General features: G+C 31.7%; 1 protein-coding gene across 6 annotated transcripts; it reads left to right on the top strand.

Annotated features, from left to right (window-relative positions):
• The first annotated feature begins 10,161 nt into the window (after positions 1-10,161).
• Positions 10,162-14,024, top strand: LOC111390359 (protein KINESIN LIGHT CHAIN-RELATED 2-like). Of its 6 annotated transcripts, none has more exons than XM_023015384.1 (4): positions 10,168-10,468; positions 10,894-11,099; positions 11,326-13,379; positions 13,617-14,024. In XM_023015384.1, the coding sequence occupies exons 3-4, from the start codon at positions 11,395-11,397 to the stop codon at positions 13,828-13,830; spliced, it is 2,199 nt and encodes a 732-aa protein (XP_022871152.1). In that variant the 5' UTR covers positions 10,168-10,468; positions 10,894-11,099; positions 11,326-11,394; the 3' UTR covers positions 13,831-14,024. The 6 variants fall into 6 exon arrangements, with proteins under 6 accessions (XP_022871153.1, XP_022871152.1, XP_022871154.1 ...); XM_023015386.1 differs by having other exon boundaries at positions 11,341-13,379; XM_023015387.1 differs by having other exon boundaries at positions 11,345-13,379.
• Positions 14,025-14,819: the final 795 nt, after the last annotated feature.

Below are 14,819 nucleotides of genomic sequence, written 5' to 3' on the forward strand. Positions count from 1 at the left end.
TAACGTACTTATACTATTATATTACGTGCGATTATGTGAATTATTTGTTCAATTACATGATTAACATGGAAAGGTTCATTCATTATGATAATTGTGGAATTCAAGATTGTATATGGATTAATTGTGAATTGCAATGTGAGACATGTGAAATTTGAGATAGACCAGAAATGTACTTGTGATTATATGATTATATACTTCTTCTATTTCACTGAATGGCCTCAGCTGTGTTCTGTACTATATTGAAGAGTCTTGACTATTGATGAAGGGGTTTTGATCGTGTACATATAGTTCACTGAGGGACCTTTGTCATATTGTAAAATTGATTATGAGGGGTCTTTTGAGACCAGCTTCCTTTCACTGAGGAGCCCTGAGGCTTTTGTCAAGAGTGCTTAACCCAAGGGGCAGTCTACGCGCGTATGACTAGATTACAAATTTTAGTCAGAGGATACATTTTTGATGGATTTTCTAGTATATGTTGAGATTATAATATGGATATCAATTGATAATTACATCATAACTATGAGATAATATTTTTCAATATTATGAGAATGTCTCACATCTTGACTATTGTTATGTGATCTTCTATTCTGAAATGTTAAGTGATGTAAACTTGATTTTCAATAAATATGTACAAATGAGAAAGTTATTTTCAAGATTTTTCACTCACTGAGTTATCAACTCATATATTTTCCAAAATTTTTCTTATAGATAGCATTGATTCTTAATAGCTTGGAGAGCCTGATGACTTCAAAGTTATAGTCACACGACATGTTGAGTCAGAGTTATAGCCACACGATATGTTGAGTTATATGATTTATTTTGATAGAGCACAAAGTAATAATAATTGGGCCCATTGCATGATATTTTTCATAAGCAGTTGATTCTGGCACATGATTACTAGTAACTCATAGTCAGCCTTAGTGGTGGATCTAGCATCTAGTCAGTATCTACAATCAGTGCACATCATGTTTCGAGTCCATATGGTGATTCAAGATGGGTCGTGTCAGAATGGTATTAGAGCATGGTTTGTAATTCATGCATTAGTATATCATGTATATTCAACGTGTATGATCACGTCGTGGTAGCACAAATCACAGGCTCTCAAGCTCTTGCTACTGGAATGTATGGAAACTAAAATTATAGAATAGCAAATTTTAAAGTGACTAGTATGTAAGTATATTAGTTGCAATGATCTGATGGTTGAAATTTTTACTAGTTGTGGAGTTAGAATTGTGTGTAACCTATTAAGAGTTGAATATATTATCAGTTTAAAGTGATAGTTTGGATGGTTTTGTAGGTTGTTTACATATAGGCATTCAAAGTGATAGAAGGTACAACCACTAAGTACCATGTGGAAATACATGATTTTTTTAATGTATACATAGAAAAGTCTCTAGTTATACTTTGCATGATCAATATAGGGAAATGATATTATCTATGTAATTGGTGATAATCAGTGAGGAATTTTAATTATCTTGGAAGCCAAATGGTCATTAGCATTATTAAAATTTTGTGGCAATTTGTGGCCACTTATATGGGACGATGATAGAACTCATGATGGTGTATACTTACGCTATATGACAAGAAATTGTGGAAGACAAAATGATAATTTGTTGATTGATGGATAACAATGTGTAATTGTGCATCTTAGGCATAAAAAAAAAATTAACATTTAGGTAATTCTAAGTATTTTGATTATTTATGAGTTGTTTGACTATAAGAGATGTGAGGAAAATAGGTATGAACTTCATAATGATGGGTAATTTGTTGCTTAAGAAATAGAATTAAATTGATATATGCATTTAGGTATGTTTACTATGAATTAAAAAAAAAAAAAAAGAATGGTAGAGTTGGAATTTATTGAGATTGAAAAATTAATAGATGAATTCTTGTGGTATATTGATGTGTGAAGAGGTTCGCGAGATAAATGTGAAAGTTATTTTTTGTGATGTTAAGTAAAATTGATATAATTAAATGTTTTAGGTTCTACTATGAGACGGTAAATTACAAGTTTACATGATCATTACATGATATGGTGAATAACAAGTAAATGAATGTTATGGTTGTCCTAATGCAAAGTAGTGTGATGATATATTTGATTATTAAGTTAATTAATTTTGTCAAGGCCATGTGTTGATTATTATGTTATATTACATACAATATGGAAGCTTCGAGCTAAATTTCAAATTTAAGGTAAATTTAATGAATTTTTAGTAATGTAAAGTTTGGATTACTTTCGATTGTATTTTTGGATCTCACAAATAACATATTCCATTTTTATTGTGATCTATTTGCTATGGAATAAATGAATGATATGTTGGATAGTTTAATGTACAAGACGATCATCAAATGTAAATTTTACTAATTGTGGAATGATATCTTTCGTTAACATTATCTTCATTAAAGGTCTTTAAAAAGGCTTATGTATTGGTAATAGGTCAATGGCCTCTTTATGGAATGAGAGTATAGAGTTATCATAAATTAAATGTTATTATTGTCGTTTCATAGAAAGAAAGAGGACAAAAAATGTAGGGGTTTAGAAATGTAAAAGTTGTACAATCAGGAGCTTGGAACTGATTAAATTCTGAGGAAATATTTGCTTTTGTATCTAAAGCTGATGATTTATAATAATGAATTATGTTAAGGTTTATAGAGTGTTCTGAATAAAATGATAAATTATGGATTATAATGTAGATTGTTGAATAGGCATGATTAAAATATGATTTAGAGTTGGTTATATTGGGGTTAAATTTAAATTTAGGAATTGTGGTGTTATCACATTGGAGAAACATCAATACTTTATCAATCACCGGGGTTTTAAGGTACATTTGTATACGAAAGGGTTAGAAATTGAAGTTGTGTATATATTATCATTGAGTGATATAGAATCAAAGGGGGGGAAAATCATATTGAGTTTTCTCAATTGTTTTTGGGGATAACTAGAATTTTAGAAAATGATGAATAATTGAATTTTTGTAGGTATTATCAATTTAGAATTGGAGCAGTTACCCTCAAATATTTTTCATTGTTGATAGATCGATAAAGGTTATAACATTCTTTTCAAATGGTATAGTCAGTTCATGAGATAGATTTATAAAATTATATTTAGATTAGATTGTAAATATATGGTGGAGTTGAGTATCTATTTTTAGCTTAGTTTTAGGGAGTTATATAACTAAATTACATTGTGCAGTTTCTTTAAGTAGAATGTCAAACACCGTGAAGACAAATTCAGAAGAGAGGTTATCAACTTTGATTTGTTAATTAAAGGGGCCTTGGATAATCATTTATTTTCATGGAGTTCACATATAAGAACTAGATACAAGTGATGAAATTTTAGGTTATATGTAGATATAGAAATATTCTAAGGACATTGGTCAAATGAAAGTTATTCGGTCTTAATATGTAACCATTGTTATAGAAAAAGGATTTATTAAAAAATAGTTCAAATCATGATATAAGATGAAGTTTTGGAGAATATGAATACTAGTATCTTGAACTTCAAATTGGGAAATAGCTTAATTTTTTCTAAAATTTGGTAAAATGAAAAGATGAGAATATCATATATTGGTCTTTGAGATGTTATTCAAAACTTGGGTCCAATTGTTCAATTATGGAGTTTACAACAGTTTAGCTGGTATTTAAGAATGTATTATCTATTTCTAAGATTTAGTAAGTAGGTATCAGATTTAATTTGTGCTTTAAGATTACCATTGACATTAAAGAGAGCTCAACTTAGAAAAAACCAAATAAGTTGCAAGATATGAAAGAATGAATTGTGTCTAATTAAAGGTTGCTGGAGAAAACATTCATTATGTGTGTTTTATACCTTTATTTGTTCAAATTCTAGTTGATTGAATTTTCAGGATGAAATTCTTTGAATGGGGTAAGAATGTTACCCTGCACTGATTTATAGTCAAAGTCAAGAAATTATTTAGTCAACGTCAAATAAGGACTTAAGTTGAATAAATGATTTGCATGGGACTTACATTGCAATTACAAATGCTTGAGGGCTAAAAATGATATAATAACAGAATTTAGGGATTTAATTTTTATTGTTGAAAATTTAAAAATTAAATGTTTATGTTATGTAGAGATTAGGACTTGACTTGCAATTATTCGATAGTTATCCATTAAACCTAACGCGCATCTATCCATTTCCTCATTTTTAGGGGGTAAACAGAAAGCTAGGAACGAAACCACAAAGAAAAATGAAGAAAGAAGAAGAAGAAGAAATGGTGTGGGCTTTTCATGCTCGAGGTTTTCATTCCTCAATTACTCTTATTTTCAAGAGGTATTGACATGAAAGTTTGGAAATGTTTGTTAATATAATCAGATTGCTATCCATAGATCTGTGAGTGAAAAAACCAATATATTTTCAAAAATTGATAAAGTACTTATACTATTATATTATGGGAAATTATGTGAATTATTTGTTCAATTACATGATTAACATGGAAAGGTTCTTTCACTATGATAATTGTGGAATTCAAGATTGTATATGGATTTATAATGAATTGAAATGTGAGACATGTAATATTGAAATCGATCAAAAAAGTACTCATGATTAAATGGTTACATTTTTCTTTTAGTTCACTGAAAGGCCTTGTCTGTGTTCTATATTACACTAAGGGGTCTTGATTGTGGATGAAGGGGGGTTTTCACCGTGTACATATGGTGCACCGAGAGGCCTTGGCCATGTTCTAGAATTGATTATGAGAGGTTTTCTGAGACCTTCTTCCATTTACTTGAAAACCTGAGGCTCGTTTCGGGAGTGCTTAGCCCAAGAGGCAGTCTACTCACATATGACCAAATTACAGATTTTAGTCAGAGTGAACATTTTTTGTGGATTTTCTAGTATATGTTGATATTAGAGTATGGATATCAATTGATGATAACATCATGACTATAAGATGATATTTTTAGTATTATGAGAATGTATCACATCTTGATTATTGTTGTGTGATCTTATATTCTAAAATGTTAAAGTGATGTAAACTCGATTTTCATTAAATATGTACAAACGAGAAAGTATAATTATTTTCAAGATTTTTCATTCACTGAGTTATCAACTTATATATTTTTTTCATAATTTTTCTTACAGATAGCATTGGTTTTTGATAGTTTGAGGAGCATGATGATTTCAAAGTTACAACCACAAGACATGTTTAGTTATATGATTCATTTTGGTAGAGCAAAAAGTAATTATTTTCGGTACATTGCATGATATCTTTCATAAGCAATTGATTTTGGTACGTAATTACTAGTGACTTATAGTCAGCTTTGGTGGTGAATTTGACATCTAGTTAGCATCTACCATAAGGTGATCGGGACTGGTCGTGTCAATGGTTGCTTTGTTAGTGGCATAAAATATATGATTCACTAGCACGAACATATTTTTGAAGTGGAGGACTGATTTTTCAAAAAGTTTGATTTAAGTTAAAAATATAAAATATTTATGGCAAAAAAAAATAAAAAAAGGGAAAGAAAGAAAGAAATAAAAATGACTTTGGTATAGTGTCAGGACACGAAGAAGTCACTCTAGTTGAAGTGTTTGTGCAACAGAGATAGAAAAAATTTCCATTTTGGTTTCGAATCCAAGACAAAAGATATCTCGATAAAGAAGTTCGTTGAGTGACGTGTTTGATAATGATATGCCCTTTATAAGTAACACATGCCATCTGAGTGCCTCATGGTGATCTAAAGAAGCTAGATGGTAACACAATTATCATTGACAAAAAAAAAATAATAATGATAATAAATAAATAATACAAGCCATTTAATGCCTATATTTCACAAATAAGTATTTATTTCTCGTGAAATTCAGCCCTTGGACTACATCCTAATAGGTTTTAAGGAAAAATATATTTTGAAATAGTGATTTTTTTGGAGAGTGTGGTTAAAAAAGAAGAAAGGTTAAAAAAGAAGAAAAAGTTTCGAATTTACGTGTATTATTATTTTATTAAAAAAAGAAAGAAAGAGAAAAATACATTAAAATTAAAATGAAGTCGGGCTCAACTGGTTTAAAGAATGTGATCACCCAATTGTGGGTTTCCTATTTATTTGTTTTTATTTTATCTCTACACTCACCAACAACATGATTGAGATAGTAGGAAGGATAATGACAAACAATCGGTATTATATTGCAAAATTAAAATTCAACTACGTTTTTAAAAAAAAAATGCATAAAAATTATTATAGCCAATACTCTACACATATTATTATAATCGAATTTTCTTATAAAAAAAATGGAACTTATTAAGTAAAGAGTTTTCTAAGAGTTGTCAAATGCGATCCAACGTAAACTCTTAGTGAGAATGATTTTCCAAAAAAATGTATAATACTAATTTATCGTAACAATTATTTATTTTAAGTTAATAAAGTAGAGAAAGTGAGTAAATTAGTTATTTAAAATGTTGCATTTTATTCTCTTTTAAGTATAACGCAAAAATACCCAAAATGGCCAAAAAATTGTTCACCAACGAAACCAAAGTTACATCTTTTATTATGTTTAGAACTTGTTCGGTAATGATTATGATAATTGATTTTTTGACTGTTAGAGAGAAAAGTGAGTTTCACCAATGAGAGAAGAAATAAAAAATGATGACTGACTTAAGGAAGTAACGATCAAAAATTTGATTTTTTGGGGTGAAAAATATAACCAAACATACACTTAATATTTTAAACTAGATAAGTCCAAATATAATAATTGAACTGTGAGAAATGAATCATATGAGCATCATGAATAAACGAGATAAATATGTAATTCGGAGAGAATTTATAGGCGAATATAATGACTTTGAGGTAGGACGAGATAGAAAATCACATAGTTCCACTACAAAATATATAGAGTCGACCAATAACACTATATACTTGTAATATTAAAGGCAACTAACCGATTATATCATTTGCCATGAAGTAACTATGGCCTTCCTTGTAATGCAAATGAGCAAAGTTTGCTTTCATTTTCAGAAAATAACACGTTGCTTATACGATAAAAAGTAGAATTGGAACTTTTAATAAACGGGTTTCACTCCACATGCTAGACTCAAAAGTGTACAAATTCCATTTGATTGAGCATGTGAATATGTACCTCTCTTTAGGAGGAATAACTTTTTGTTGTAAAATATAAAATTATTATTTCCTTTTTATTTGAAAATCATTTGCTCTTCTAAATTATTAATCCATATTGACCTTTTTTCCAAGTTATATGTAACTTCCATTTATAACGTCTTTTGGATTCATGGTTCGATCTCCCTCGTATTTACTGCTTATATTTTACATGGTTCTTTCTAAGATAGACAATTTAAGATACCATCTTTTGTCGAAACTTACATCTAAAATCGATCTATCAAAATGGCCCGACACTAAATTCAATTGCTTTAAAGATCACGTCGAGTATGTTGAAGTGCATTATCACATGCTATAACACTAACTTAACAAAAAAGCGTGTGCTTTCTGATTTTGTGTTCTACCTCTACTAGTGGAGAGGCTATATCTTTACAAGTTTGAATAATTGAAAGTCTCTTTTTTCGTAGTCAAATTTCCTTCAATTTTTTTCTAAATTATTCGGTGTAGTTAAAAATTAAATTATTTGTAAATTAATAAAGTTGATAAAATGTATGATTAAAAATTTGATCAAAGTTATAGATCCCTTAAAATGTATAATGAAAATTATTAATTTTATTTAATTATTATTTAATAATTTAATTTTTATCAAATTTTTTTAACAACACCAAACAATGGATAAATGGCACCAAATTTTATTATAAATGCTATGTAGCCTCATTGCGACTGCAACTTCAGAGGTGACATTAAATGATAGATTAAATAAAAAATTAAATGAGTTATTTAATTTTATTTATCAATTAATATTACATTAAAATTATAATTTCAATGAAGTTTAACGGCATCACTCAAATTTAATTGGTCCCGAAATGAAAAGCTGTCCGCTAGTGGTCCATTCTCTAATGTGGACCCCATTAAAGAAAGTGCAATGCGCTTTCAGATTCCAGATCAGCTTTCGGAAGTCCATTTGCTTTCAGATGTGATTATCCAGTGTGAACCACTTATATGGTCCACAGATTACGCCAACCAAGTCACAACTCATAGCCACGTGGCGATTTATTAGTGGCGGTATGAGGGTAGCCGTAGTTCCACTGGATCACATACAGGTTCAAAAAGTCAATAAACCCGCCCAGGGTGACAAAATCACATGATCCAAACAAAAATAGATGAAAAATCTTTCTCAATTAATAATTATTAAAATCAGATTTGCATATATAAATTTAATCTTAAAAATTATATTATTGTGTGATCTTGTTCTGCATCAGGTACTAAACATTGAACAAATTAAATGACTATGTATATAAGTTAATTTCGTCCTTAGAAATGAAATAAAAAGACTTTGAACGAGTAGATTTAAAAATAACGTTAGATAAAAATCTATGACAAACATAAATGTTACAAGAATCATGAGCCATTAGCATTGTTATAAAAATGTAATTGAAAGAAACGATTTAACGATATGGTTTGTTGATCCCTGTAAATTGTGTTAACGTAGAATACTCCATATTCGGGAGTCAAAGAGTTAGAAAATATTTTTTAACCATTTAAACTTTACTATTTTAACTTAAGCCAATGCTTGGAGCTTTTAAAACATTGGTTATTAGTTATTGAATATATATACCCTTTAGTCCTGATGAATATTAAAATCAAATTACAATTTTAAGTCAAGGAAAAAAATGTATGTACAGAGGGGGGACTACCGAACCATGTCCCCCCTCTCACATAACACGTGGTCCCCGCGTGTATTAAATAATGTCGAGTCGTGGCCCCCACCTCTTATTGTGAGTAGTAGGTAAAAGATTAGGTAAAAAAATTCGGTACGTATAGCATGATCCTTAAGTCAAATAGAGCTAGATGTTATATTTATTTTTTTATAAATATTTCGTTTCCAATTGTATTGAGATTTTCAAGAAAAATAAAATAATTAATTTATTAAAATAAATTGATATTATTGGGAAAATTATAAGTTAATTTCGTCCTTAGAAATGAAATAAAAAGACTTCGAACGAGTAGATTTAAAAATAACGTTAGATAAAAATCTATGACAAACATAAATGTTACAAGAATCATGAGCCATTAGCATTGTTATAAAAATGTAATTGAAAGAAACGATTTAACGATATGGTTTGTTGATCCCTGTAAATTGTGTTAACGTAGAATACTCCAAATTCGGGAGTCAAAGAGTTAGAAAATATTTTTTAACCATTTAAACTTTACTATTTTAACTTAAGCCAATGCTTGGAGCTCTTAAAACATTGGTTATTAGTTTTTGAATATATATACCCTTTAGTCCTGATGAATATTAAAATCAAATTACAATTTTAAGTCAAGGAAAAAAATGTATGTACAGAGGGGGGACTACCGAACCATGTCCCCCCTCTCACATAACACGTGGTCCCCGCGTGTATTAAATAATGTCGAGCCGTGGCTCCCAACCCTTATTGTGAGTAGTAGGTAAAAGATTAGGTAAAAAAATTCGGTACGTATAGCATGATCCTTAAGTCAAATAGAGCTAGATGTTATATTTATTTTTTAAAAATATTTCGTTTCCAATTGTATTGAGATTTTCAAGAAAAATAAAATAATTAATTTATTAAAATAAATTGATATTATTGGGAAAAGTACACAAGTCCTTAGGGGAGACAATATACGAGCCGAGCGGGCTTGCTCGCCCACGTGCGGGTGGCTCATAAAAAAAAATGGGAACAAAAGAGTCAAAAAAATTAAAAAAATAAATAAATTCTTGAGCTCGTGGACTCGACTTGTGAGTCATGAGCTCATGGGCAGAGCCAAGCTCGGTGTAGGCTCCATCCATTGCCATCCCTATAAGTCCTTGTTTGACAATTGTTATTTAAAAATTCTTTTATTTTTTTTATTTTTCTATATACTCATTTTAACGACACATTTATATAATAAATTATTGTACACTAAATTCAAAAAATCTTCTTATATTTTAATCATAATTTTTTTTGAAATCAATATTCAAAATATTATTTTGACCAAATAATGGCATACTAAACATTATTATTCTTTGAAGAAATAGTAAAATAAAGGGAGCCTCTGAGCTCAAACTTGGAAACAAAGCGCCAAGAATTGTAAATTTAGGCGCGGCGGTGATAGCTCCCTTCAACATTTCAACGTCTCTTCTCCTCTCCGCTCCGCACCCCACCTATACATACATATATACATATACTTTTTTCAATCATTCGATTCCCATTCTATTCCATCCTTATTTCTATTAATATTTTTTATTCTTCATAATCAATTCATCCAACAGCATATATTGTCTCTTCATCTTCTATATATATATAAGGGTAATAATGGACGAAAAGCTATAGCGACCCCATGTATTTCTCTCTGAAGGAATATATTTCACGTTTTTGATTCAAGGATCATCACGGTATGATGATTTTAATGCTATTTTATTGTTTTGTATTTCTGATATCTGCAATACTTTGATGGGTTTTGCTTTTTTATCTTTTGAATTATGTGTTTAATTTCTCATCGTCAAAATAGGGATTTGTATTGGATAGAATAGCACGAGGCTTATTGTTTTCATGTTTAACCTGCTTGTAGGATGGTGCCTCGTTTTAGAACACTAATATTTCATTCAGACCTGTTTGAGGGTTAAATAGATGGATTTGCTCGTTTGAACTTTGATACCATAAGGTGTCTAGCGTTTCAACTTGATTAATATTTTCGCTTTTAAGCAACATGGATTTTACCCTTAACACCAATTGTTGAATTTGGCCTGTTATTGTTAATTTCTCAACGTAAATTGCTTTTTGATTATCATAATTTTACGCTTTATGGTTCTTTATTCAGATTGGTTTATGATGGAAAGCAAAAGTGGATAAAACTAAGGAATACCAGAAAATCTCGAAGCTGGAACTCCTTCTTCTTACGCCCTAACACTAGTGATAAATTGAAGACAAGATTAATACTCTTTTCAATCTCTGAGATTCCAAATTTTCTTGTGGTCGTACACATCTAGTTTTCTCGACATCTACAACATAATTGATAAATTTCAGGTACATTACATTAAGATTGTTCTTATCTTTATTGACCTTGGTAATTGAGACATCATTGAATATGCATTAATCAAGATAAAATAATTCCCTTATATATCCTTTCTTTAATGCAACACAGTGGTTAGGACTTGGAAGTTAGATATGCTTAGTTATTGATTTTACCAACTGAACTTCTTGAATTTTGCATGATTATGAGTTGGCAGTTAATGATTTTAATTTCTTTCAGCAATATTTTTTCTAGGCAGAATCAGGAGGAAGAAATTTGAGCCAGCATTGATTTATAACCAGTGTCTCAATGTCTGAGCATGTCATGGATGGATCAACAGGGGAGAACATCATAAATGAACCCGAGAGACATTATGTGCCTCACAAAGAAATTTTCACTGAGAGGTCTCCAAGAAGCCCCTTGATTACGCACAGTCCACCATTGAGCACACTGAGCCGCGAGAGTGACTCTATTCATCTGCCATTGGATGAGGCAGTTGATACCTCTATTGAGCAATTGTATAACAATGTATGTGAGATGCAGAGCTCTGATCATTCACCCTCAAGGTATAGTTTCTTATCATATGGGGAGGAGTCGAGAATTGATTCTGAGTTGCGGTTTCTTGCTGGAGGAGATTACCTTGAGGTGGAGATAAAAAAAGAGGTGGTGACCGAACATAATGGAGGAGACACTAATTCTGAGGAAGAAAAAAGATCTAATGAGGACCTTGAAGACACAAATAAGATCCATCCTTATCCCACAGAAGCAAAAAGACTTTCTCATTTGCAATTCAACTCTGAAGCCTCTCGTAAGGCTAATTTAAGGAGCAAAACTTTTCAAGGGAGACCACCAAAGGCGAAGGAAAATGTGAAGTCTTTGAAGAAGTTGAGTTCAGTTTCCTTTCCTAAAAATGAAAGGAGTTCTGCTTTAGAAGGGATGAGATTGCAGAATGGAAATGTTGATCATCGTGAGCCAGGATACCTTGGACCATATCTACTCAAGCAGGCAAGGGACGTCATAGCATCTGGGGATAATTCTCAAAAAGCTCTTGAGTTGGCTCTTCGAGCAATGAAATCATTTGAGAGACGTGCAAATGCCAAGCCTAATTTAGATCTAGCTATGTGTCTGCATGTAGTTGCAGCAATATACTGCAGGCTTGGCCAGCATACTGAGGCAATTCCCATTCTTGAGCGATCGATTGAAATTCCAGTGATGAATTTGGGCCAAAATCATGCACTTGCTAAATTTTCCGGGTGCATGCAGTTGGGTGATACCTATGCGATGCTTGGGCAGATCGAGAACTCTATTCTGTGTTACACTGCAGGTTTGGAGATTCAACAACTAGTTCTGGGGGAAAAAGACCTTCGATTTGGCGAGACTTGTAGGTATCTGGCTGAAGCTCATGTTCAGGCAATGCAATTTGGTGAAGCTGAGAAGCTATGCCTGATGGCACTTGACATTCATAAAGAGAAAGGATCCTCAGCTTCTCCTGAGGAAGCAGCAGATAGGAGACTTCTGGGACTTATTTGTGAGTCTAAGGGAGATTATGAAGGTGCTCTTGAGCAATATGTTTTAGCAAGCATGGCTATGGCTGCCAATGGCCAGAATGCAGATGTGGCTGCCATTGACTGCAGCATTGGTGATGCATATTTATCTTTGGCACGGTATGATGAAGCTATATTTTCTTATCAGAAAGCTCTTAATATGTTAAAGTCGAACAAAGGAGAAAACCATCCGTCAGTTGCTTCAGTCTTTGTCCGTTTGGCTGATTTGTACAACAAGATAGGGAAGTTCAGTGATTCTAAATCTTATTGTGAAATTGCACTTCGCATATATTCTAAGCCTCTCCCTGGAAATCTCCTGGAGGAGATTGCTAGTAGTCTAGTGGATATTTCTGCTATCTATGAATCCATGAATGAACCTGACCATGCATTGCAGTTACTTCAGAAAGCCATAAAGGTATATGGTAGCACACCAGGTCAACAAACCACAATTGCAGGAATTGAAGCCCAGATGGGGGTCTTGTTCTACATATTGGGGAGTTATTCTGATTCTTACGACTCTTTAAAGAATGCCATCTCAAAGTTTCGTGCAACTGGAGAAAAGAAATCTGCCCTTTTTGGCATTACTCTGAATCAAATGGGCCTTGCCTGTGTGCAACTTTATTCAATAAACGAGGCTGCTGATTTTTTCGAAGAAGCCAAGAGCATTTTGGAGGCTGAATGTGGGCCGTATCATGCTGACACTTTAGGAGTTTATAGCAACCTTGCTGGAACCTATGATGCAATGGGCAGGTAACTGCTTGTTCTTTAATGTTGCCATAGTTTATTCTGATATCATCTTCCTATTATAGTTGTCCACATAAAGCAATTCGCAAGTTAACTTTATAAGTTTTCTACTTTAGACATGAATTAGCTTTTCCCATCACATTTTCAATCTAAATCTTGTTTTGGTGTTTTTTAAGAAAACAAATAATCTTCAAACGGCTTAACCATTTTTATGTCTGAACCTCGTGGACTAAATATGTGTAGGACTGATGATGCAATTGAAATCATGGAATATGTGGTTGGGATGAGAGAGGAGAAGCTCGGAACAGCAAATCTTAATACAGATGATGAGAGACGCAGATTGGCTGAGTTGCTAAAAGACGCAGGAACAGTCAGGCGCAGAAAATCCTTGTCACTGGAAATGTTACTCGTTAATACCTCTCAGACTGCAATGAATGACAGCATTATGGTATCATGAATTGTCAATTATTTTCTTTTTAGACTTCAGAAGTAAATTTCCAAAAAAAGAGGAGGGGGAGGGGGAGGGGGGTTGGATTTCTTTTCTGGGTTCGTTTGTAAATGTGAATTGATGAAATTCCTTTTTCACTATTTGTATCTTAATGGTTTAATAAAGTAATGGTTGGTTTTAATTATCATTTGTTGTTTCAGCTACTTTTGATTGAAAGCATTCAATAACTATTTTTCATATGAAAAACTGTCATTTTCTAATTTGATGAATGGCCTATTTAATATTTAGTTGTTTCCTGAAAGGTAATGAGCATGTTAGGATAAGGTTATAAGTTACTTAAACTTTTAAGTAATTTTAATTTCAAACATGCTTTGATACGTTTTTCTTTTCTTTACTTTTGTCAGCACCTTCTGTCTAAACAACAACTGCATATTTGATATTTTAATAAAGGCTCAATTGCCACATACTAAGATTCGAGAAGTAATATTGTCGACGGTGATACATCGTCTTGGTATTGGATGACTTGACTTATTTTTACACGTTATCTAACTAATAATAAAAGAAGAAAAGACTCCAATTTATCAAAACGTCCTAGTCAAATACTACATTGTGAAATTTTACACGTCAACTATTGTGAATGACGTGTCTTCTAAGTATGATTGGACGTACGCAATGATTGATAGATTGTTGCCAATGCATTAATTTATCATAGGCGATTAGCTGGGCTAGTTTTCCATAATGTAATTCTCATACCAAAATTGAGACTCCAAAAATTATATTGCCAAAAAAAAAAAAAAATGAGGAATTGCAATCGATCTTATTAATTACATTTATGTCATATTTAATAAGGGAAAATTAGACAAGACTTGACAGCACTAAAGGAAAAATATTTATCGAGTCTTATACATTATTTCACATCAAATGTAAATTGTACCATATTTATTAAGCCTCTATTTGGAAGCGCTTTTTTTCACAAATAATTGATTTTTGGACAGTTG

This window comes from Olea europaea, unplaced genomic scaffold (assembly GCF_002742605.1).
Source record: "Olea europaea var. sylvestris unplaced genomic scaffold, O_europaea_v1 scaffold675, whole genome shotgun sequence".
In the NCBI taxonomy this organism is placed as follows: domain Eukaryota; kingdom Viridiplantae; phylum Streptophyta; class Magnoliopsida; order Lamiales; family Oleaceae; genus Olea; species Olea europaea.